Here is a 26,597-nt window from a genome sequence, read left to right on the forward strand (position 1 = left end):
AAGGAGCCTTCTCCCAGGATTCTCCCAAACTTGAAGTCCTCGGGTCGTTTCTTGTGCTGCTGAGTGTGTGGAGTGTGTGTCTGAGACACACAAGCCTCCATACCTTCGACCGCCACGAGCTTCTTCGGCTGTCCGTTTACCATGGAGAGAGGAGCGCGAGCACCGAGCACCGAGCTCTGGATGAGGGCAGCATCACGCTGAGAGAGAGAGAGAGAGAGAGAGAGCAGTCTCACTCACAAACAGGAACTTTAAAAGTAGCTCAGAGCGGTGAAGTGGCAGCTGATGAACTCATGGGGGCTGGGTTTGTGTGTGTGTGGTTACAGGTGTTACACTCTTCCGCAAGGAACAAGGAGCAGCGAGCTGATCAAGAAAAAGCCTTTTTGTCTTCCTGCTTGTCCAACAATGCTTACTTTTATACGCGTCTACTCTTGTTTTCAACTGAAAAGAACACTTAGGAGCAGACCTTCAGTCATTCAGAGAATGAAAAAGAGGAATCTGACAACAAGGAACGAGCCGTGTGCATAAGTGTCTGCGTGTGTGCGCACGCACACACACACACACACACACACACACACACACACACACACACACACACACACACACACACACACACACGTGTCTTTGTACAGCTTGTTTACTAAAGAAATTCATTCAATAAAATGCTCGAATCTGATCGGGCAGAGGTCCTCTTGGTCAGGTAATGAAGACAAAAATCCTTCAATCAGCAAACGAAAAGAAATGAACTTGGAATGAAAAGCAAAGCTGATGTCTTCACTTTACACTCTTCTCTGCGTTAAGTTCTATTTATTTCACACACACACACACACACGTTCGTACTGCTTCTCAGAGTTTAATCGTCAAACATCATCAAGAGTGCATCATCATCAGAATCCTGTGCTCTTTATGTCGAGTTTACGCTTTGGATTTATTGTGATTTTCTTTTTTTTTTTTCCTGATTTTGTTGGAACTGGATTTTATTTCTTACATTTCATCACCTGGCTATGGTGAGAGCGATGACAGCAGAACTGACTTCATTTGATTGACTAGTCCTCATTTGTTTGTTAGTATAGCAAAACACACACGGTTCTGTTATTGGTGTGACACGCTGGTACTTTCCAGACACCTGTCACAGAAAGCACTACTTTACAACAATAACCTGCCAAACACTTAACCACAGATACGAGAGAGGCCTGTGCCCCCCTTTGCCTGTAACTCCCAACCAAACACACACACACACACACACACACACACACACACACACACACACACACACACACACACACAGAGGAGCTGACTGGCTTCAACCTCCTTTTTTTTATTTATTTTTTTGCTCATTTCAGTTTTTGAAAGCTCAGAATGACTTTGCCAAGCCACAAAGTAGCTCACAATGATTAGAATAAAAAGTACAGATGGTACGATATGTTTACTTCAGCTGATAAGGATTACTGGTACACAACAACATCGAGAACATGATGGGAGTTTTTTTGAGGGGTTCAGCACAAGTGGCTTTACGTGAAACAGAGTATAAACAAGACTGACTGTACACAACCACCTACAAATGTAGAACAGCATCAATAAATAGATAGATAGATTAAAAAAATTATATATTATACACACACACACACACACACACACACACACACACACACACACACACACACACACACATTAAACCATACCCACAAACACGAGTCTCTCCTCGACATTCCAATGTTCACGTTACTGATATCTGAACGGTTGCATGGGAGAATATAAATTATATTAAAAGACAAAAATTGGTGTGTGTGTGTGTGTGTGTGTGTGTGTAAATGTAAATTGGTAATAGGCAAAGTTAAGAGGTGAGGAAGTGGTTTCAACCAAGCAGAAACATGTGGCAATGTTGCGTCCACAAACTGCTGCAATACACACACACACACACACACACTGAAGAAAAATATCCCAAAACCATCCACCTTTCTAGCAGAGCCATCCTTTTTTTTTTTTTACAGACACGGGAATCACATCCTACTATTACCCGAGCGATTATATTCATGACCTAGTTCTTATCATTTTCAAACTCAAGCTTACTTAAATTTAATCCAAACCTCAAGAACTGAAAGCAAGCAGGTTTATAAATAAAGGACCGAAAGGAATCCCGGGTGCAAAATATATCCGAGCCACCGCCATGGACGTACCAGAACACGATACAGACCCTTTAAAGAACGTCGTGTAACAAATGGCATGAAAATAATTTACTAATAAGCACAGATGTTCCCCTGAAGGTATTTTAAACATGTTTATTAAACACACCTGACCATCACACCCGTATGGTGTTTCAATTTCCCTTCACTGGAACTCAAACCCGTTCCAGGTCATGAATTCCATAAATAATTTTATTTAGAAATACAACTGGCATTTGCTAAAACATCAGCCATTATTACAGATTAGCACTAAAAACAAGGAGGAGTGCTGTTCGGCTAAACTAACACTTTGAAAGCTCGGGGAGGTCATTTTGGAGAAACCAGCAAGAGTAAGCTAGGTTACCTCCGGAAACCTAAATCTGAAAAATTCCACCCCCTCGAAAACAGATGAACGCACACTGCCTGACTACTGCAGGAGGACCCGTCCATGAGCAACAGCGCTGGCGGAGGAGTGTAGCGTGTCTCTGTAATATCCAACAACCTCATGCGTCATTCATATCTAAGAGAATAGGTATCCTATGGGTCCATGTGGCTACTGCTTATAAATAAAATAGCTTTCTGATCCCATGTCCATACAGTAAATATAGCATATATACATGTTAGCAATGATCCTCGCCTCATCTCTTGCAAGCATCCCCAAGCTCTGAGCAGCGTCAGGGCTTGGAGTATTTTAGTTACCAATTTTATTTCCTGTGTTTTGTTCAAAATACAGCGCTGTGAACTATGTCCGTTTTCAAAATTGTAAGAAAGCACTTGTTCGTGAATTGTCTTAGAAGCATTATTTAGTACTAATGAGCACAATTTGTTTCACAAGTGTAGTGTAAAGACTCTAAAATAATAAGTAAAATTAAGAAATTAAATAAATATCTGCCAAAAAGCTAAAAAAAAAAAAAAACACTTACAAAACCTTTCATGTGACCTTTCAGAAGGGCCAAACAAAAGCTGTGATAATCAAAAGGTAAATTTTCTTAAAATAAACACCATTTACTTGATATCGAATGAGTAGCCTTGGTGAACCACGAGGTGAATTTCGTTTATCTTTTCATCTGCCGATTACCTTCCAATACTATGGAGTTATAACGAGGTTTTTCTTATTTTGTTTCTAGCTCTGATTAGTTCCGAAGTTTATCAAGAAATAGAACGCGTAATCGAACTTGATCAGGATAAGTGCTGATTGGTCACGAAGTTTTGCTATTGTTACACTCATTCTTACATTCTTATACTCGTTCTTGTGTACCTTTGATAACGCAAGATCAACTGCTCATATCGCGAGACCACGATTCGCCGTTTTGGTGATTGTAATTCTTATGCGTACGCGCGATTGTTACACTCTTACAGCACGATGACATAGTGGCTACCGGCTCTATATGAGGCAGTAGCCACAAAAACAACCAACATTATCAGAATGAATGTAAACAACAAACATGGATGTCGTTAGTCCTCACAGATGTTGACTAGCCTGTTAGCTTTAGCAATACAGCTGTAACATACCTGCCGAGTGTTGTGGAAGACTCGGGGCAGGCAGGTAGGCCATCCAGTCATTTCATCTGGACCGAACGAAATACCTGGAGAGGCTTTTTACAGCCTTACGACTGCCACAGAGTCCAATTTTTTTCTTTTTATTTGTCAAACCACTTGATTTCTTCACTGCTTTCGGGACGTAAAAAGAATTTCAAGACATGACATTTAAAAAAAAAACGCTTCTATAAAAAAAAAAAATTAAATACCTACCCTGCCTTTAAATGGTGTAACTGTCGAAGATGCTTCCAGTTTGGCGTCCTGTTAGAGTCTAAATGATACTAAGCATCAAGGTGATCTACCCTGCGAAAGCCTGGACATGTCTACAGATCTCAAAGAAACTCTGAGCTTTTATATTAACTATAAACTAACTCTATACTTTCCAATTTGTTGCTTGGGGACACGTTTGAGGTGTCATGTTTTACGAATTACAACATTGAAAGCTCCAGTGCTGCCCAAAAAAGATGCCATGAACTCATTTGTAAGAAAGTTGTAGCTAGCTAAACACGTCCACGAGAGACAAGTCCTCAGTAAAGACGTAACACAGATATCGAGCGTTTGCTACCTAGTTTCTTGAAGTAGATTGTAGGAGAGCTATGGCGGTGTTAAAGCAATATAAATCAGGCATGTTCGCTAACTAGCGAGCAAAGCCTGTTAGATACTTAATTCCCAAGCCAATTTCACTGATACGGTAGTTAGCTACTTAGCTGAGGAAACAGACGCTACTTGGACCAAATTATTCTTCCTAACGGTCTGTAACAACAACAACAACAACGTCTCCTGTTGGCTTGGAAACGGGTCTAATTCGATGAGGTGCTGTAAAAATGAATGAAAAAAATTAAATAGATAAAATAAATCACAACTCCACCTTACCTTTGAATAGTTTTAAACCAAACTTCATAGCATCTTTAGTGCTTTTTGGAACAGCATTTTTTTTTAATCATTTGTAATTCTTCCTCACTTACAGTGACAAAGCAATTGACCGCCATTTTCCTGAGTTGCTAGAGGTGAGTATCGAGAAATAGTCCGAATCTCTTGACCAATCAGCGCGCACGATTTTCTATAGTCATCTCTGCATTTATGCTACAACCCCAGTTCCGAAAAAGTTGGGACGCTGTGTAAAACAAAAATAAAAACAGAATGTGAAGATTTGCAATTCATGGAAACATTACATTTCGTTGAAAAAGTACAAAGAAAACGTATCAAATGTTGAAACCGAGAAATTTTATTATTTCTTGAAAACTATATGCTCATTTTGAATTTGATAAATCAGCCACACATTTCAGAAAAGTTGGGACAGGGGCAACAAAAGACTGAAAAAGTTGTGTAATGTTAAAAAAAGGTAACTTGGTTAATTGGCAACAGGCCAGTAACATGATTGGGTATAAAAGAACATCCCAGAAAGGTAGAGTCTCTCAGAAGTAAAGATGTGGAGGGATTCACCACTCTGTGAAAGACTGCATTGGCAAACAGTGCAACAATTTAAGAGTAATGTTCCTCAGTGTAAAACATTTGGGGATCACATCATCTACCTATGGCACATAATATCATTAAAACATTTAGAGAATCTGGAGAAATCTCTGTATGCAAGAGACAAGGCTGAAAACTGACACTGGATGCCTGTGATCTTCAGGCCCTCAGGAGACACTGCATTAAAAGCAGACACGTGTCTGTAGTGGAAATCAGTGTATGGGCTCAGGAACACTTCAGAAAACCATCGTCTGTGAAAACAGTTCATTACTGCATCCACAAATGCAAGTTAAAACCAGATATAAACAATATCCAGAAACACCGCCACCTTCTCAGGGCCCGAGCTCTTTTACAATGGACTGAGGCGAAGTGGAAAATTGTCCCAAGGTCTGACGAATCAAAAGTAGAAATTCTTTTTAGAAATCATGGACACCACGTCCTCCAGGCTAAAGAGGAGAGGGACCATCCGGCTTGTCATCAATGCACAGTTCAAAAGCCAGCATCTGTGATGGTATGAGGGTGCATTAGTGCACATGACATGGGTAGCTTGTACATCTGGGAAGGCATCATTAATGCTGAATGATATAAATACGTTTCAGAGCAATATGCTGCCATCCAGACAAAGACTTTTTAGGGAAGGCCGTCCTTCTTTCAGCAAGACAATGCCAAACTGCTTTCTGCACATATTAAAACTGCATGGCTCGGTAGTAAAAGAGTCCAGGTGCTAAACTGGTCTGCCTGCAGTCCAGACCTGTCTTCCATTTACAGTTTTTCTCAATTGCTAAAACACTAAACCCTATTGTCTGAACCAAATGCTCAGTTGCCTGAACCCACTGATTGAATCAATCACTCTTTTGGCAAAACCATAAGCACTTTTCACCTGTTTAGACACAACTTGCCAACACATTTTCATTGCGATGCACCCGTGCTGCATAATGGTGAGCACAGGTGACAAAAGTCAAACACAATTAAAGCACAGGTGTCACCACTTGAACACAACAACTCAAAATTGATCACACATTTGGCTAATGATGTGAGGGAACATATAAGCCAGTTCAGAGAGCACTGGTTTGTGAGGCCCTACAATGGATAGAAATCTGAGAGGAAGAGTTTGTGTGAGAGGAGGTCGAGGTGGTCAATGAAGACAAAGAACAGTAATATCTGATGAAATCAGAGCTACTGTGATTGACCATGTTCTTGTCCATGGTATGAGCATGAGGGAGGCTGGAGAAAGGGTACAACCAAACATCAGTAGATTCACTGTGTCAACCATAATCCGAAGATTTAGAGAAGAGAACAGGTTTGTTGACATTATAGTACAGTATGTAAATGTTGACAGCAGTTACTGTATGACATACTATATACTGTACCACAGTATACTTTAAGTAAATATGTTTCAGTACATCACTGTACCAATGTACTGTCGTATTGTAATGGAGGGTTGGTCTAACTGTTTGTAGGCCTAGTATTCCATGTATATTTTTTGTAACTGCATGTTCTCTTTTTGTAGAATTGAAAGACTGCCACATGGGGGTGGGAGGACAGGCATGTTCTCCCCACACCAAGAGACCCTAATTGTTGATATGGTCCGTAAGAACAACGCCATTAAACTGAGTGAAATTGAGCAGAAGATCATTGAGGACCATGTAAATTTTGAGGGTATCAACAGTGTCAGCCTCTCTACTGTTGATCGTGTCCTCAAGCGCAACAGACCGCGCATGAAACAGCTGTACAGAGTGCCCTTTGATCGCAACTCAGACAGAGTCAAAGAGCAAAGATTCCAGTATGTACAGGTTGGTATATATCCAGACACATTCAATATTGATTACTCTAAGTAGTGATTTACTGTAGTGGCCTAAATCACTTTTTCTGTATCACTTACAAAACTATATCTATTTCTACAGAGGGTTTTTCAACTGGATGCAATGGAAAGACCCCATGAAAACATCTACATGGATGAAGCTGGGTTTAATCTCACCAAAAGGAGAAGGAGAGGCCGTAATGTGATTGGCCATCGGGCCATTGTTGGTGTCCCCGGGCAGCGTGGTGGCAATGTCACATTATGCGCTGCCATCAGCAATCATGGGGTTGTCCACCATCATGCCAACCTGGGGCCCTACAACACTCACCAGCTCCTCATTTTCCTCAGTCACATGCGAGATGCTCTGTTAGGGCAGCAGGATGAGCATCCCATCTATGTTTGGGACAATGTGAGTTTTCACAGAGCCCTCCAGGTTAGAGAGTGGTTCAATATGAACCAAGGTTTTATCAATCTTTGCCTTCCACCGTACTCCCCTTTCCTAAACCCCATTGAGGAATTCTTCTCCTCAGGGCGGTGGAAGGTATATGAACGCCAACCTTACACCAGGGTAAATCTCCTGCAAGCCATGGAACTTGCCTGTGGTGACATAGGTGTGGAGGCATGCCAAGCCTGGATACGGCATTCCAGGGTTTCCCCCCCGTTGCCTGGCCAGACAAAATGTGGCCTGTGTTGTGGATGAAGTCCTGTGGCCTGACCCAGTATGGAGACATGATGCTGTGGCTGAGTAATGCACTTATTTGTATATTTTTGTACTTTATTTTTACATGGGCTTACTGTACACAAGTGGCAAATGCACAAGATTTCTGCTTGTGCATTTACACGTAGCACTTGTAAAAACAAGATTTCTGGTTTTTGTCTTTTTGTACAAGTGCTAAATGCAGAGGTTTTTTTTGTTTTGCAACATGCATTTAGCCTACAGTGAACAATAAACATTTATTTCTCCAGCTTCATGTCCTGAGCATTGTGTTTTTCTATTTTTCTATGTAGTGTTTAGTGACTGCTCAGTAGTGTTTTTAATTTTGATTGGCTCGGGGCACGATTTGACAACATGGTTCAGTTTTGAGCACAGATTGAACTGTTTTGAGGTGAAAGTTTTGGTTTTGCAAGAAGAGTCTGAGGTTTTGTGAATGTAGCTTGAAAATTGGGTTTTGTGTTCACAGTTTAGAGAAAAGGAGAGCAGCTTTCAAGAAATGTGTCTTAGCAATCGAGAAAAACTGCAAAACATTTAACGCAGTATGAAGCACAAAATATGACAAAGGAGACCTCGAACTGTTGAGCAACTGAAATTGTATATCAGGCGAGAGTGGGACAACATTTCTTTCAAAACTACAGAAATTGGTCTCCTTAGTTCTCAAACGTTTACAGAGTGTTGTTAAAAGTAGAGGTGATGCGACACAGTCTGCGCTCACTCTAGGACCCAAATTTCTTTAGCGAAAAGTGCTAAAGACTCAAATTTTTCTTTAGCAATTTGCAATTTCGCTTAGCAAGAAATGCTAAAAGAACAATTTTCTTTTTAGCAAAGTAATTTTTTTAGCAAGATATGTTATACTTCTAAATATTTCTTGCACTGACATAATATTGAAAAATGAATTGTTATTGTAGTTTGTTGGTGTTTCAATTAGTGTTTGCAAGCTTGTTTCCTGCCTTTGTCTTTCCATGTTCTTGACTTATGTTCATAGCATGCTTATTTATTCTTGAATCCTCTTATTTTGATCATTTCATCAACTGTATATATGTAATGAAATTGTGTGTTTAATTTAACCCGCTTAATCTGGTTTATGGAGTCCATATTTTTCATTATAATTATATCTAACATGGTGGCACGGTGGTGGATTGGTTAGCGCTGTCACCTCACAGCAAGAAGGTCCGGGTTTGAGCCCCGTGGCCGGCGAGGGCCTTTCTGTGCGGAGTTTGCATGTTCTCCCCGTGTCCGCGTGGGTTTCCTCCGGGTGCTCCGGTTTCCCCCACAGTCCAAAGACATGCAGGTTAGGTTAACTGGTGACTCTAATTTGACCGTAGGTGTGAATGGTTGTCTGTGTCTATGTGTCAGCCCTGTGATGACCTGGCGACTTGTCCAGGGTGTACCCCGCCTTTCGCCCGTAGTCAGCTGGGATAGGCTCCAGCTTGCCTGCGACCCTGTAGAACAGGATAAAGTGGCTACAGATAATGAGATGAGATATCTAACATCTGGTGTGATGTGCTTTGCATTGTTTGCCATCTATGCACCTTTTAGCCCTTAGTCACCCTCTGTAGTATGCTGACTGGCTGTGTAACATAACTGCATGGTGAGTGGCTTCCAACTCTATCAGGGATTTATCACACATATGGGTCATGTTTAAATTTGAACTGGCCAAGTTGGCCTGCCCAACATCAGTGTCTGACTTGACCAATATCAGTGGCTGTCCTTGCTAAATTAATTTTATTTTTAATTGTATTTTTTTCAAAATTCTATTTTAACATCTCAACCACTGGTATTGCCTTGCGTGTGTGTTTTCATTATTGAGATGTGTGTATGTGTGTGTGTGTGTGTGTGTATAATTGGGATCCGTGTGTGTGTGTGTGTGTGTGTGTTTGGGGGGGGTGTCTTTATGGGTAGGATGAAGGGAGCTCAGGGAGTTAAAATCAATGGATGTTTCTTATAAATTAATCTCGTAACCCAAATATAACGATATTCACCATTAATTTCTCGTGAAACTTGCAGTCAAAACTTTGAACCATGTGCGTCAAAACGCTCTGAAAACAAGGTACACTTGGTCGATATATCCTGGTTCATCTGTGAGTTCTTCCAAAGTTCTGTCAGGGTTGATATTATGTAGAAAATATGTCTTTAGAATGGTTATATCGTGTTTTTATCCCTAACTGAGAAAGCTAACAGAACATTCTAATACGTTATCTCACTTTTTAGATAAGTTTGTCGTACGTAAAGTCGGATAATTTATTTTAAACAAACCTCGCTATAATCTTGTTCACTAATGAGCGAGAATTGCCGACATTATCAGCGCAACTCGGAAATTGATCATTTTATATGTAAGGTCCGCTGCTACATAGACATATAAACATAGACGCCGCATTGAGCTAGTGGCCCGTTGCTGGGATACGTCAGAGTGTCCGCCGTATTTGATGTGGCAAATCTTCCCCGTAAACCAATGCAAGTAAATGGACTGAATTTCATAAAGCCCCTTTCTACAATAATATTTAACTCGATGCCTTTTATTCACCCATTAAGACACACACGTATATATTTGGGAAACAAACAGGCATCAAAACAACACACATAAAACTTTTAATGTGATGGTTATAAATAGTGTGCGAAATACCCGTCAATATTCTGAATGACCGCCAAACTGAGTTCGGCCAGGTTCTAATGTCATACCAAAACAAAATACATCACTGATTCCTTCACATTCAGAAAGGTTAAAAACATTCATCATACGTTCAAAAACGTTCATCATAGTGTGGCACTGTATTATCTAATTCTCACTGCTTATAACTATACACCTCCCCGGTGGAGATGAGCTAGGAGACTGAAGGAACAGTATTAAAAAGTATTTTTCCAGTCTCACCTGTGAAAGGTAATCCCATGTGATCTCGTTTGGACGGTAAACCTGTTGGTACAGTTAAACGCAGCACATGAATGAGGCATCTTTATTCTCGGCTACTGTCTAGACGCTATAGAGATCTTGCAGTCACGTGACCGGAAAGTTAACAGCCGCCATCTTGTCGGTAAAAAACACAGCTGAATACTGCTGCACTCGTGTACAGAATGGATCAATTTCAACCGACGGACTACACGGCTCATTTTTCTAATGAACAGATAACTAGATATATGTCTAAAATAAACGATCTACAGATTTGTGACCCTTATGGCTTACCGGACGTAGTTTTCACGACCGTGTCAGTGGATATTGAACTGCCAGAGGTGGAATACCCAGACGTGTATAATTACCTCATTAACTTTCCCTCGCTGTTCAGTGGTGAAGCAATGCGTGCTTATAAATCTCTGGACAGTTATCTTTACAGAAATTCAGGATTTGTCAGCGACTCAGATGTGGCATCTTGTAAACAAGAAAATAACAATCCTCATTGGACGGGTAAGTCACTTAAGTACTGAGCATAGCACTGACCAGCCGATTATAGAATAGAATAGAGTAAGGTAATTCCAGCTGTAATTCCAAATCGTCCATCTTGTTTACCGTGGATCTGGCGTTGGAGAGATAGAGGCTTGGCAGTGGAGGTTTGAGTGGCTGTTTTCTGAGCTTAGTCAACAGGCCGGCTCTGCCTGCAGCCTCGTTTTTGCTTCCGCTCCCGACGCCGCCTCCTTCGCTTTGCTTCCGATAACAATCCACGGAGACCCTGCTGGTCTCGCTATCTCGTCCGGAATGTTGTGCATGCGATGGAAATCGCTACAAACCGTCATTTTCTGCTGGAAACCAATGTCCAGTAAGTCCATACGGTTGTAGTGGATATTGAAGTCTGATACAGACGAACAACACGCAAAAATACACACAAAAAACATTAAAAAACGTGCACAGGTAGGGAGAGCTTGTAGCTGCAGCCGTTATAGTAGAATTGAATATAGTAGGGTTTTCCAGAAGAAAAGGTAGAAGTAGAAGTAGAAGGCGGAAATATGGCGTTTGACCGACAAGATGGCGTCTGTCACAATCTGGATCGGCTGTGACGTCACATGCAAGTGCTCCATACCAGAGACGGTTGAAGAATCTCCACTTTGCCACATCCAATATGGTGGCAAGGATGACGTATGATTCTACGCAGAAGGCGGCGTCTATGTTTATATGTCTATGCGCTGCTATTGGAAGACGTAATTTGCGGTCAACCAATAAGAATCTTCGAAACTCGGGGGCGTTGGTTATAAATCAAAACATCGAAGATAGACACGAAAGGTACTGTTCATCTTGAGAAATCGCAATTGTTTGATGGATTTTGCTTAAACTTTAAATGACTTTCGCATAAAATGCGAATACAGATGATTTTCTTTTCGCAAATTGGAATAAAACTTCGCAATTTGCGGACATGTGACCAGCTAGCGTGAGCCCAGACAGTGGTAAACATGCCCCTGTCCCAGCTTTTTTGAAACGTGTTGCTGACATCAGATTCAAAATGAGCATACATTTTTCAAGAAACAATAAAGTTTCTCAGTTTCAACAACAGTCTTTGTACTATTTTCAATGAAATATAAGGTTTCAATGATTTGCAATTTATCGCATTCTGTTTTATTTATAGTTTACACATCATCCCAACTTTTTTGGAATTGGGATTGTACTAAGTGTTATTTAATTTAAATGTACTTTAAATCTAACTTTTGTTCACTTTTGGCGGTCTGTCACCAAACGTATCGTGTTCAAAAGTTGCTGAACACGTCTAGATGTAAATATCAGAAAATCTCATCTCATCATCTCTAGCCGCTTTATCCTTCTACAGGGTCACAGGCAAGCTGGAGCCTATCCCAGCTGACTACGGGCGAAAGGCGGGGTACACCCTGGACAAGTCGCCAGGTCATCACAGGGCTGACACATAGACACAGACAACCATTCACACTCACATTCACACCTACGCTCAATTTAGAGTCACCAGTTAACCTAACCTGCATGTCTTTGGACTGTGGGGGAAACCGGAGTACCCGGAGGAAACCCACGCGGACACGGGGAGAACATGCAAACTCCACACAGAAAGGCCCTCGCCGGCCACGGGGCTCGAACCCGGACCTTCTTGCTGTGAGGCGACAGCGCTAACCACTACACCACCGTGCCGCCCATATCAGAAAATAAAGGTGTAAATTCTGATCCACCATCTCATTCATTTTTAGTATCAAACCCAAACGTCTTCAGTGTGTAGCAAAAACAAAAGTATTGTCCTTGCTGTTACAATACTTTCAAAGGAGACTGAATGAGTAACACTCTTTTTTTTTTTAACAAATCTAACATTTGAGGAATTAGTCACCGAAATAGATCGGAATTACATCATTTGCGACTTCCCTTGTCATCACAACACAGTGAACTGTAGAGTCAGTGTGATTCTAACCCCATTTCCAGAAAAGTTGGGATATTTTCCAAAATGCAATTAAAACAAAAATCTGTGATTTGTTAATTCACGTGAACATTTACAGTGGCATGCAAAAGTTTGGGCACCCTTACTGAAAATGTCTGTTACTGTGAATAGTTAAGTGAGCAGAAGATGAACTGATCACCAAAAGGCATAACGGTAAAGATGACACATTTCTTTTCAGTGTTTTCTGCAAGATTTGTGTATTATTTTTGTTTTGTACAATTGGAGAGTGAAAAAAGAAAAGGAACACCATGCGAAAGTTTGGGCACCCCAATACATGAGAGTTCTCAGGTAACTTTTACCAGGTTTCCAGACCTTAATTAGCTTATTGAGCTGTGGCTTGTTCAAATTTTTCGTTAGGAAAGGTCAGATGATGCAGATTTCAAAGCCGTATAAATTCTCTGACTCCTCAAACTTGTCCCTAAAATCAACAGCCATGGGCTCCTCTAAGCAACTCCCTCACATTCTGAATAATAAAATAATTGATGCTCACAAAGCAGGAGAAGGCTACAAGAACGTAGCAAAGTGTTTTCAGGTCGCTGTTTCCTCAGATTGTACCGTAATGTTATTAAGAAATGGCAGTTAACAGAAACAGTGGAGATCAAGGTGAGGTCTGGAAGATGAAGAAAACTTTCTGAAAGAGCTGCTCGTTGGATTGCTAGAAAGGCAAATAAAACCCCTGTTTGACTGCAAAAGACCTTCAGAAAGATTTAGCAGACCCTGGAGTGGTGGTGCACTGTTCTACTATGCAGCGACACCTGAACAAATATGACCTTCATGGGAAAGTCATCAGAAGAAAACCGTTCCTGTGTCTTAGCCACAAAATTCAGAGTCTGAAGTTTGCAAATGAACATCTAAATAAGCCTAATGCATTTTGGAAACAAGTCCTGTGGACTGATGAAATCAAAATAGAACTTTCTGGCCACAATGTGCAAAGGTATGTTTGGAGAAAAAAGGTTGCCAAATTCCAGGAAAAGAACACCTCTCCGACTCTGAAGCATGGGTGTGGATCGATCATGCTTTGGGGTTGTGCTGCAGCCAGTGGCACAGGGCACATTTCATTGGTTGAGGGAAGCATGGATTCGAATAAATACCAGCAAATTCTGGAAGCAAACATCATACCATCTGTAAAAAAAAAGTTGAAGTTAAAAAGAGGATGGGTCCTACAATAAGATGATGATCCAAAATACACCTCAAAATCTACAATGGAATACCTCAAGAGGCACAAGCTGAAGGTTTTGCCCTGGCCCTCACAGTCCCCTGACCTAAACATCATTGAAAATCTGTGGATAGATCTCAAAAGAGCAGTGCATGCAAGACAGCCCAAGAAACTTGTAGAACTGGAAGCCTTTTGCAAGGATGAATGTGTGAAAATCCCCCAGTTAAGAACTGAAAGATTATTAGCTGGCTACAAAAAAAAAGTGTTTACAAGCTGTGATACTTGCCAAAAGGGGATGTTACCAGGTACTAACCATGCAGGGTGCTCAAACTTTTGCTTCGGGCCCTTTTTCTGTTTTGTCATTTTGAAAATGTAAAAGATGAAAATAAAAAAATTTGTTTTTGCTTAAAATATAAAGGGAATGAGTCATCTTTAACTTTATGCCTTTTGGAGATCATTTCATCTTCAACTTGCTGAACAGTAACAACAATTTTGACCAGGGGTGCCCAAAGTTTTGCATACCACTGTACTTAACCGACAAAAGTACAAAGAAAAAATTTGTAATAGTTTTACTGACCAACTTAATTGTATTTTGTAAATATGAATGAAGTTGGAATTTGATGTCTGTAACACACTCAAAACCAGAACGTCAAGGACGTAGTTGCTCATCTGGCCTGCTATCAAAACAACCATGGCTCCCAAAACTGAAATGTGACGATGTGAGAGAAGACCAACCTCCATGACTAATTGTTTACAACAGGAAAATCAACAAAAGGACTAAATTTTGTTCCCCAAGGGAAGATCTACCCAAAACATCAATCAGAAGTGAATTCGCATGACAAATGAGAGAAGAAATACAATTCAAGTGAGAAGAAAATTTGTTAAGTTGACCTAATTACTAATTTGTTTGCAAATAATTGACAATACAATGACCAAGCTTTGTGCAGAAGGTCGAGTTCTTTCAAATAAAATAATCAGAACTGAAATCAGTTGAGGACTGAGGAAGGAGACACGATTTAACTGAAAATAAACAAAGCTGTAAACAAATTGCTTACAACAAGAAAATCAATAAACAAATGACTAAGTTTTGTTCCCTGAAGGAAGATCTACCCAAAACATCAATCAGAACTGGAATCGGATGAGAAATGCGAGAGGAGATGCAATTCTAGTGAAAAGTCAGAAAACTCGTTAAGGTGACCTAATTAATAATAAATAATAATCATCAGTTCAATTTATATAGTGCCTTTCTCACACCCAAGGTCGCTTTACAATTAGGGGGGGGAAAAAGAAAGTCCACCAAAAGAGGGTCAGGATGTAATTCCAATGGCGTACCTACCACAGTCCCACCAAACGGCACACAAAGATAAATCCCACACTGCCTGCAGAGCCGCTGCGATGCCGTGGTTGTTAATTAGCAGTTCATTAGCAAAAAATTGACAATACAATGACTAAGTTTTGTACAGAAGGTCTAGTTCTTTCAAACAAAACAATCAGAACAGAAACCTATTGAGAACTGAGGGAGGAGATATGATTTAACTGAAAATCAACAAAGTTGTAAACAAATTGTTTACAGCAGGAAAATCAACAAAACAACCAAGTATTGTTCCTCAAGGGAAGATCTACCCAAAACATCAATCAGAACTGGAATCGGATGAGAAACAAGAGGGGAGATAAAATTCTAGTGAGAGGCCTAAAGATTTTGTTCATTTGGCCTAATTACTAACTCATTAGCAAAAAATATGACAAAACAACCACCAAGTTTTGGGAAGAGTGATGAGTTCTTTCAAACAAAACAATCAGAACAGAAATCCATGCGGAATTGACGAAAGAGATATGATTTAACTGAACTGTGGACGGATGGGTGGACGTCACACCATGGCAATAGCTCATCGGCCTCATGGCCAGACGAGCTAAAAAAAAAAAAGTTGGGATAGAGGCAAAATAAGACTGAAAGGTTTGTAAGATATTTAAGTAACACCATTTTGGAAGATTCCACAATAAGCAGATTAATTAGCATCATGATTGGGTATAAAAGGAGCAACACCAAAGGCTCAGCCTTTTCAAGCAAGGTTGGGTCGTGGCTCACTCCTTTGTGCCAAAATTCATGAGAGAATTCTTAAATCAATTCAGAAAGAACATTTCTCAACACAAGATTTTAGGTCTTTCAAAATGTACAGTACATATGTAATACTGTGAAAACATTCAGGGAATTTGAGACATCTCAGTGTGTAAAGGGCAAGGTCAGAAAACACTGTTGAATGCCCTCAAGCAGCACTTCCTGAGAAACCGGCATGCTAACGTGACAAATACAGTCACATGGGCCCGGGAGTACTTCGGAAAACCATTGTCACTTAACACCGTCTGCTGCTGCATCCAGAAATGCAACCTGAAACCAGGGCTTTGAACCGGTTCAAGGAACGAAAACGAAAACCGGGAACTTTTTCTATTTCACATGGAACAGAAACGAAACCAGAAACTTTATTATATTTTATGTTCCGGAACAGAAACGCTTATTAAAAATAATGGTAACTGGTTAATACCGGTTTTTATTTCGTTCCTCAAAGTTTCCGTAGCCTACAAATAAAAAAGTCATTCTTCTCCTGCGCAAGTTTCTATAACCCGCTGGGGTTCACTTCCTGTGTGACGTTCGCTGACTGAATGGAGAGAGCGGGAGGGTGGACTACTATCACATCTCCACATCTTAAATAAGAGGTAAATATTGCAGTCTATCGTTAAAAAAACGTCAATTTCAAACACGATATCAATATATTTGTCCACGTTAATGAGAGGCTCGCGAACATTAAATGACGTTAACTTCTGTTAGCCTATCAATGCATAGGGCCTGACTAGCCTTTGGTAACACACTAAACAAATTATCTTTCATTTTTGGCACTTTTTCTGTTTGTGTAGATGGGAAGACATACTGAGAATCCAAATCGCCAACATTTGAAATAATAATTGTTTTGAATTATTTCTTGTCTTATTTAATGAAGGTTGTAATAGAATTTGGCTTAAGCTGGATGAGACAGAGACATAATTTTATAGCCATTTGTTAAACAGCTGACAGGGAACGTAATTAACCGTTCCGGGAATGAAATTTTTTTGTTCTAACCGGTTCAGGAACGTCTATTTAATGGTGGAACCCAAAACCGGAAACGTTAAAATTCCGTTTCTGTTCGGAACGAACCAACAGGAAAAAAATTCTGGTTCAAAGCCCTGCCTGAAACTGTATTATGCAATGAGAAAGCCATTTGTTAATTCTATGCAGAAACGCCATCGATTTCTCTGGGCCTGAACTCATCTCAGATGGACAGAAAGACAGTTGAAACATGTGCTACGGCCAGATGAGTCCACATTTCAGCTTGTTTTCAGGAAAACCGGACTTCAAGTTCTCGGTGCCAAAAGTGAACACGACCATCCAGTTTGTTCTCAGAAAAAGGTGTGAATGCCAGCATGTGTGATGGTATGGAGGGCATCAGTGCTCACAGCATGAGCGAGTTGAATATGTGTGAAGGTACCACTGACTAGGCCTGTCACGATAACAAATTTTGTTGGACGATATACTGTCTCAGAAATTATTGCAATAAACGATATTATTGTTGACGTCTTATCAAGACAATTTTATGCCACTAGTAAAATAATAATGATCATGCAAATACACCCTTTCAAAGAACAGTAAACTTTTTAATTCAGTCAACTTATTCAATTCAACAGTGGAATGTCAAAAATATAAATAAATAACCTAAAGAAATAAAACAATCAAACAAAACCACTCACAACAAAAACAATAAATAAAATACAATCTACGGCTCTTAAAAATTGCACTTAAGGAAATATTAACTTGGCATAGGGTAATAAAGACATTCTTTTCTTCACAGGCAACATTCTGCCAATCCAGTTTCTCAAAGATGAGTACCCAGATAAACAAAGTGAAAAATAACAATGTATTACCAGCTGTCATTTGGATAAAAGTAACAACAATTAGAATGAGATAACATGTAGGCAAGGGCGTAGGTTTGGTATTAACATAGGTGGGGACAAAAGCCCAATGCCAACCCCCAGTGGCGCCAACTTCAGGTCAACATTAGAGGGTCACAATATTTTGCTCCGTTGTGTTCCACCAAAAGAGTATCCATCATCTCTCCAAAGTCCAGACTTTTAAAATTCGAAGTTCAGAACTGAAGTAATTCATGAATAATAATCTCATCTCATTACCTCTAGCCGCTTTATCCTGTTCTACAGGGTCGCAGGCAAGCTGGAGCCTATCCCAGCTGACTACGGGCGAAAGGCGGGGTACACCCTGGACAAGTCGCCAGGTCATCACAGGGCTGACACAGACACAGACAACCATTCACACTCACATTCACACCTACGGTCAATTTAGAGTCACCAGTTAACCTAACCTGCATGTCTTTGGACTGTGGGGGAAACCGAAGCACCCGGAGGAAACCCACGCAAAGCATTCACAATCAAAATTGTAGAGCTTTTGAAACTGAGTCAGATGCACACATCATCAGGTCTAAGCTGATTGGAAAGCACAAGCACAGCTTCAGTTATCTGTGTTCAATCAGCAGTCAGGAAAAGTATAGAGCACCCCAATGTCATTTAAATGTATTCATTTGTAAATGGATATTTTGTAATTGATTCAATGTCAATTATAAACAAGAGTGCTCTGAGAGCATGATATCCCCTGCTGGCAACTAGGCAATAACTCTGGTAAAATGCGACTGAATTGAACGAAATTACAATATGCGTATTACCAACAGATAATAAAGAATCCTGCCAAGTTTCATGAAATTCCTCCAAAAATTGTGAGCGGAATTGATTTCAAAAGGTGAGTACCCTTCCTGGGACGGACATACGGATGGACGGAGATCGCCACGACATAATCCCCCTTCAGGCCTTTTGGCCAGTGGGGGATAAAAATTGTGAGGGAAGTTGATTTCAGAAAGCAAGCACACCTTGATGAAATTGCCAAAGTACAAGTTTGTTAATCATCAAGGGCATAACTCTGGTAAAATTTGCCCAAATTAAACGAAATTCCAATATGCGTATAACTGTCATATACCAAAGCCTTTTGCCAAGTTTGGTGAAATTCCTCCACAAATTGTGAGAGGAGGTGATTTCAGAAGAACGTACACCCTCATGAAATTGTCAAAAGTACAAGGTTGTTAATCAAGGGTCAAAACTCTGGTCAAATTTTCACAAACAAAATTAAATCGCAATATGCGTATTACCATCCTATAACAAGGCCTTTTGCCAAGCTTTGAGAAATTCATCCAAAAATTGTGAGAGGAGTTGATGTCAGAAGGCGAGCACACCTTCATGAAATCGTGAAAGTACAAGGTTGTTAATCAAGGGCTGTAACTCTGGTAAAATGTGACCGAATTGGACAAAATGACAATATGCGTACTACTGACATATAACAAAGCCTTTTGCCAAGTTTGGTGAAATTCCTCCACAAATTGTGAGAGGAGTTGATTTCAGAAGGAAAACACACGCTCATGAAATTGTCAAGTTATAAATTTTGTTAATCAAGGGCTGTAACTCTGGTAAAATGTGACCCAGTTTAATGAAATTACAATATGCGTATTATCGATATATAACAAAGAATCCTGTCAAGTTTTGTGAAATTCCTCCAAAAATTATGAGAGGAGTTGATTTCAGAAGGTGAGCACCCTTCCCGGGACGGACAGACAGACAGACATCGCCACGACATAATCCCCCTTCGGGCCTTTCAGCTAGCAGGGGATAAAAATGAAATAATTCAACATCCAAAAAATAAAAAGAGGACAAATCACATTTACAAAATTCTAATCCAAAACCTTTGTAGCACCAACATCATTCCATACACATGTAATGTACTGCGTCCATCTGAGATCAGTCAGGACTGTCAGTTAAACCGTTTCTACCCAGGAAATTCCCTAATTACTCAGGTTACATTATTATGCCAAACATTCAGTACGTTTACACACACGCTATTATTCCAGATATGACAATATCTGGAATTTGATACAGATCATGTCAAATGCATGTTCTAATATTTGCTCTTCTTCCTTTTCTGAGAGACATGCTAATATTATTCAGATTTTTATGCCTTCTTTGGACATGTATACAGTGTGTTCGGGATTTGTGTCTCAATCGGCTCTTTGCAGCTAGAGGTCACGTGCTTGGATGCTGCTTAGCAACATGAAAGTGGAGAGCAAGCGTTCAGGTAAACAAAGCCTTCTGTAAGGTTTGGTGACATTTTGAAGACATCAACAAACGATTTATTGCGATGAGAACACATACTTATTACAGCGCATTAGTGGCTCGTTGTTCGTTTTTATTCATTGAGAAAAGCCCTCTTTTCAGACGGGAAGAATCGTGTTGCTATGGGAACAAGATTGTTCACCGGTATCTGTGTCAGTACTGCGTACGCGTTATCTAGCCGAGTGAGATTTAAACTTCATAAAAGTGAAGTCTGTTGATTCGCGGGTTTTGTTGGCAGTAAAAATCACATCGGTACAGAAAACTTCTGATTGGATTTTTAGAATTATGAGCCTTTATCGGTCACATATACACACGCAGCTGAGAAGGAGGAGGGAAGCTGAACTTCGTGTCATCATCACAGTAATATTGTTCGTTAGTATCTTCAAGATGTAGCCAAACCCTACAAAAACAACTATATACCTTGAAAACTTTTATTATGGAGCTGTTTTGAGCTGTTAGAATTAAAATAAGTGCTTTTACATGGGTTTTTTGGTGCACGTACTGTACGGTACCTTACGAAGTCGACATGTTTTTTTTGGCCGCGAAGATCCAAATGCCGTCCGTTGAAAGTCAGTGCCTTCACGATAAAATTATTTTTTTTCCTGTAAAAACGAGCCTAAAGTAAACTTAGAAAACTACGCTGACAATTCTAGAAAAGGAAAAAGATTAAGCGTTATAAACTGCTGAAACTTTTCTGCTTGACCTCGTGGAGAGTTTTGTTTACCTGAACGCTTGCTCTCCAAAATGTGCATATTTTAATACTTATAGCTTTGTTTTGACATTAAAACTATCCATCAGTATTTTTCATAATATCAGTGTTTTCCCCAGAAAAAAATTAAAGCCCTAAATTCTGGCATGATAATACACAGACAATTGAACGCCAACAGCGCAAAATGAAACTAGGGGGGTCCGGGAGCATCCCCCCCCGGAAATTTTTTTGAAAATAGATGCTCTCAGGTGCATTTTCAGGGTCTCTGAGAGGTTTTAGATACATGATTATACGATAAATTTTACCAGCGTTTCAATGATTTCTGACCTAAATAGTATTAATGTACAGTGGGGCAAAAAAGTATTTAGTCAGTCACCAATTGTGCAAGTTCTCCCACTTAAAAAGATGAGAGAGGCCTGTAATTTTCATCATAGGTACACTTCAACTATGAGAGACAGAATGAGAACAAAAAAAAATCCAGAAAATCACATTGTCTGATTTTTAAAGAATTTATTTGCAAATTATGGTGGAAAATAAGTATTTGGTCAATAACAAAAGTTCATCTCAATACTTTGTTATATACCCTTTGTTGGCAATGACAGAGGTCAAACGTTTTCTGTAAGTCTTCACAAGGTTTTCACACACTGTTGCTGGTATTTTGGCCCATTCCTCCATGCAGATCTCCTCTAGAGCAGTGATGTTTTGGGGCTGTCGCTGGGCAACACGGACTTTCAATTCCCTCCAAAGATTTTCTATGGGGTTGAGATCTGGAGACTGGCTAGGACACTCCAGGACCTTGAAATGCTTCTTACGAAGCCACTCCTTCGTTGCCCGGGCGGTGTGTTTGGGATCATTGTCATGCTGAAAGACCCAGCCACGTTTCATCTTCAATGCCCTTGCTGATGGAAGGAGGTCAAATATCTGTCACATTTTGCGCAATTTTTTTTTACCTTGCGCAGTACCAGAAAAATTCAGTTGAAATCAAGCCATTTGAGGCGAATTGGTCCGCCTCTGAAAAAACTTGCCATTTGAATTTCCCGGCAAACACTGATTTTCATGACGTCATCTGCGGGACGCCTCCCTCTGAATCCTACGTCAGCGCTGGTTTGTTTATGAGAAAACGACCTGGTGGTCTTCTGCAAATTTCTTCAACGTTATCACGTAATTATTAAAATGGTTAACAGATGTATCGTAGGAGGGTGTAGCAACACCAATCTTGATGGGATTAGTACTCATCGTTTCCCAAAAGACCGGACAATGAGAGAGAAATGGGAGCGCTTGGTGTACACAGGCTGTGCACTGAAACCGTGCAAAGCTCTCTCAGCCTGCTGGCGCTTCTGCAGATAATGTCACGAATCTGGCTCCAGACTCCCTTGGGATTTTTCCAGACGCATTTTATTTTATTTTTTTCTGCTGTAGACAGATGGCCTTGTGCAAAATCACCCTTCTGGATGAGTGTGTAAAGGGACATACTTTCATATAAAAAACAAAACAAAACACTAAATTGGTCCAGGATATGCACTTTAACACATAGCTAGTTAAATTGGATACTGTTAGTTAGCATGTAAGAATGAAGTTATGCTAAGATGAATAACATTAACTTATCTGAAGTGCTTTCAGAAATGTTTTAGCATAATCTTGCCAAATAAACAGAATGTAGAAATATTTCTTTTCTAGTAGCATTAGCTACCCAATATGATTTGGAGTTTGAAAAGCGTTTGCTAGCATGTCAGGTGGAGTTTCACTGACTAGCTAGCTGAATGTTAAACCACCATGATGGCACAGCATGCGTTCATTTTGTAAATTCACATTTCTGTCTTTGGTAACGGCATTAGGTTTTGTAAGCGTTGTGGCAATAATACAACAATGCGTTGACAAAAAAATGTGCATTTAATACTTAAGTATTTTTAAAAGCAACTACTTCAGTAATAAAAATTTGACTGGACAACTTTCACTTGTACCGGAGTAACATTTGACCAGCGGGATCTGTACTTTGACTTAAGTAATGAAGTTGGGTACTTTGTCCACCTCTGCTCGTCGGCGATTACGGTCCCCAACCATTACCAGAGTACCCCCACCCCTTACATTTTTTTTTCAAAAATACACGATTTACAAAAATGCCATTTTTGAGATCAAATCCGCGGAATTCCACGAACCCGCAGATTTTTCACAGCCCTGCAACACATGGCCTCTTCCCTGTTTACGGTCAGATCTGTCCACAAACAAACTAAACAATCGGAGTATGCATGGCTGTACGTAAACAGGAATATTAGTAGAATATTCCTTTTCATTACCCATGTAAACAGCTTAGTAGGAATATTGTGTTTTGTTCCAAATAAGGGCAAAAACTTGAATATTTTGTGCATGTAAACATAGTGAGTGACAAGATGCATTATTAGGCGAGATATTTTCTCCGTGTTCAAGAAAAAAAACAAGACACGATCCATAGCGTGTCTATAAAATGAACGATGTGCATTTTGTCAAACACACACACCATGCGGCACGGTGGTGTAGTGGTTAGCACGGTCACCTCACAGAAAGAAGGTTCTGGGTTCTAACCCAGCGGCTGGCGACGGCCTTTCTGTGCGGAGTTTACATGTTCTCCCCGTGTCTGTGTGGGTTTCCTCTGGGTGCTCCGGTTTCCCCCACAGTCCAAAAACATGCAGGTTAGGTTAATATGGGACGGCCTTGGGCTGAGGTGCCCTTGAGCGAGGCACCTAACTCCCAACTGCTCCCCGGGCGCTGTTAGCATGGCTGCCAACTGCTCTGGGTATGTGTGTGTTTGTTCACTGCTTCAGATGGGTTAAGTGCAGAGAGGAAATTTCACAAGTGTGTGATGAATAAAGTTGTTCTTTCTTTCTTTCTTTCTTTCTTTCTTTCTTTCTTTCTTTCTTTCTTTCTTTCTTTCTTTTCCTTTTCATGCATTACAGACCGGAAGTTAGTTTTCCAAACAAGCCTTCTGACCAGCATAAATCTTTTGCTAAGGCTACATTTTAATCCATAATTCTTTTTCAGAATCAGAATGCCTTTATTAATCCCCGGAGGGAAATTCAAATTTGCAACCAAGCTCCTGAATCTTTCACTACGTTCAGACTGCAACCTGAAACGACCCATATCCGATTTGTTGTAAAATCCGATTTTTTTGCTAGGCCGTTCACATTACCAATTATATGAGACTTGTATGCGATCTCCAATATGAACGGAAAACGACCCAAAAGTGTCCCGCATGCGCAAATTGACATGTAATAAGCACATCTACGTAATACGTAAACAAAAAAAAAAGCGCAGTCTTCAAGTTTAATGATTTCTTTTTTTTTTGTTTAATTATCTGGTTAGTGTTAAAGTGTGAGGTCTCATGTGTATTTTTGTTTCTGAACTGAAATGAAAACGTGTAGCCTGGTAACGAGGGTTGACTCCTAAATGTCTCTCTAATTTCTATATAAGTGCGCTACATGTTACTAGGAAGTAATGGATTTTTAAACTCTATATAGTGCACTCGAGCTTCAGTAGGCAGTCATTTGGGATACGGCCGCTGTATTACCAAACTCTTAATTCAGGCTTAATAATTTGCACATATTTATTTCGTCATATTAATAAACTTTTTCTACATTTTTATAAATATTTATTTAGATTGTTTATAGCCAGCTGAATTCTGCAACTTCTCTCAGCGCTGGCTCAAGGTGCAGAAACACCAGTGCAGTTTGCTATGGAGATGAGGCGAGACCTGGCGATGTGGTTTTTGTGGCGGCGGCGGAACTCACACAATAATCTGATTAATGTGGGCAGCAGACTAATGAGACCGAAGGTGTCAAATTACTGGAAGTTTCCAGAACAATCTTGTATTCTTGTAATACAGGATGGTTTAAGTTATAAGTCAGTTATAGAAACTGTTTTATTTAATCAGGCTAACAGATCAACATCCAGGTCCCTACCAAATCCACCATTAGCTTGATCAATTCTATAAAAGTCTATTTAAATTCTGAAAACTGTACAAATGTTGTTGTTTTCCACCAAAGAGGCGGGATTAGCCAACGCAGAATAGTGACGTTTGTCTCTTGTTGATGACGTGTAGGTCGCATGAATGCGACCTGTCCGGTCAGACTGCAGTCGCATGTGAAAATATCGGATATGAATCGGATTTAGGACCACATATCCAAGCGGCCTGGGTCGCATGTGAAAAAATCGGATCTGTGTCGTTCAGATTGTCAATAACAAATCGGATACAGGTCGCATATGGGCAAAAAAATCGGACATGGGTCGTTTCGGGGTGCAGTCTGAACGTAGTCTAAGAAGAAGTAAATGTCTAAAAATAGAAGATAAAATAGTCTTTAAAAAAAATAAATAAAATTTAAATAAGTTCAATAACTTAAGTAAAAGCAAAATGAAGCGATTTTATATACAATGATTCCTATATACATATATTGCACCTGAGCTAAGGATACATGGTAAGACAGTGTAACACAGTTTTCATCATGTTTTATGAATTTTCCAGGTTATTTAGACAAGTAATGAATACCAAAAAAAAAAAAAAATCGCTTACTGCACCTTTAAACACATTGTTTACACTGGAGCTGGAGAAATGACGTTCCTACGCGCGCGCTTTGTTTACAAACACCAAACACGTCATCAAGCTTCCGGATCAGATATAATGCTGACACTGACAGAAGGAAACGTGTAAAAAAAAAAAAAAATTACAGTTCTGACTTCCTGCACAGGAAAATAGAAAAATCAGAAAAAATGCCTTCTCGAGCATTGAAGAAAAACTATATATATTAAAAAAATAATAATTAAAAAAAACCATTTATGGGCGTGCAGAAATGAAGTGCGCATGCGCGGATCCCCTTGGCACTAAGGCTAGCTTTGAGCTTCAAGAAGAAGAAGCGTTTATTCGGATGACTAAACCCCTGAAGGACTTCCTGTCGGCACAATCAGTGTGTCTGTGAAATACTTAACACCGAATTGCATGAAGTGTCGAAAAACAAACCCGCACTGATTAGCTCCTGAAGCCGGGGCTAACTGCTATAATCCGCCCGGGGAGATGGAACTCAACACGGACACCCACACGGACCCGGCCTGAGAGACTGATCCCGGGGTACTCACTGTATCTCACCGCCTGTTTATCCCATGCCAGCTCTCAGTAGGAGTTCTTGTTGTTGTTGTTAGTAATGCTACAGAGCGCGCGCGCTCACTCCCTGCCTCCATTCCCCGCCCTCGACCCCGCCTCTGACGTCACACACTGTGCACTACAACTCACTAATGCTAACACACTGCTCTGGACAGCTTTTATCATTTCTGTGTACAAGGCTTAAACGAAACCTTGATTTTTCTTTTTCGCAAATTGTAGTTGGTTTCCATGGGTTTAGTAGCGAAGAAAGCAGTGTGTTTTACATCCTAAACCTAATTTTTCTACTTCTGTTTTTTTGA

The 26,597-nt window shown here is 40.2% G+C and overlaps 2 protein-coding genes across 2 annotated transcripts in view; one reads left to right on the top strand and one right to left on the bottom strand.

Annotated features, from left to right (window-relative positions):
- The window catches only part of pdpk1a (3-phosphoinositide dependent protein kinase 1a), a 50,759-nt gene extending 24,380 nt beyond the window's left edge, over nt 1–26,379 (bottom strand). Inside the window, exons 1-2 of the mRNA XM_060943119.1 lie at nt 26,274–26,379; nt 1–197 (exon numbers count right to left, since the gene is read on the bottom strand). The exon at nt 1–197 is cut by the window's left edge and continues 7 nt beyond it. Coding sequence (XP_060799102.1) covers nt 1–143 — 143 coding nt within the window. The 5' untranslated portion in view covers nt 144–197; nt 26,274–26,379. The remainder of the gene's footprint in view (nt 198–26,273) is intronic.
- Nucleotides 6,736–7,832, top strand: LOC132900088 (uncharacterized). Its single transcript, XM_060942124.1, has 2 exons — nt 6,736–6,961; nt 7,073–7,832. Exons 1-2 carry the CDS (start codon nt 6,752–6,754, stop codon nt 7,667–7,669), a joined length of 807 nt encoding a protein of 268 aa, XP_060798107.1. The 5' UTR covers nt 6,736–6,751; the 3' UTR covers nt 7,670–7,832.
- Nucleotides 26,380–26,597: the final 218 nt, after the last annotated feature.

This window comes from Neoarius graeffei, chromosome 16, assembly GCF_027579695.1.
Source record: "Neoarius graeffei isolate fNeoGra1 chromosome 16, fNeoGra1.pri, whole genome shotgun sequence".
Lineage (NCBI taxonomy): Eukaryota > Metazoa > Chordata > Actinopteri > Siluriformes > Ariidae > Neoarius > Neoarius graeffei.

What these genes read in the sequence shown, in the direction of transcription:
- LOC132900088 (XM_060942124.1), top strand. Translation starts at nt 6,752, where the DNA reads ATGGTCCGTAAGAACAACGCCATTAAACTGAGTGAAATTGAGCAGAAG. An exon ending in AAAGATTCCAGTATGTACAG is followed by an intron (nt 6,962 to 7,072) that starts GTTGGTATATAT and finishes CTATTTCTACAG; the next exon opens with AGGGTTTTTCAACTGGATGC.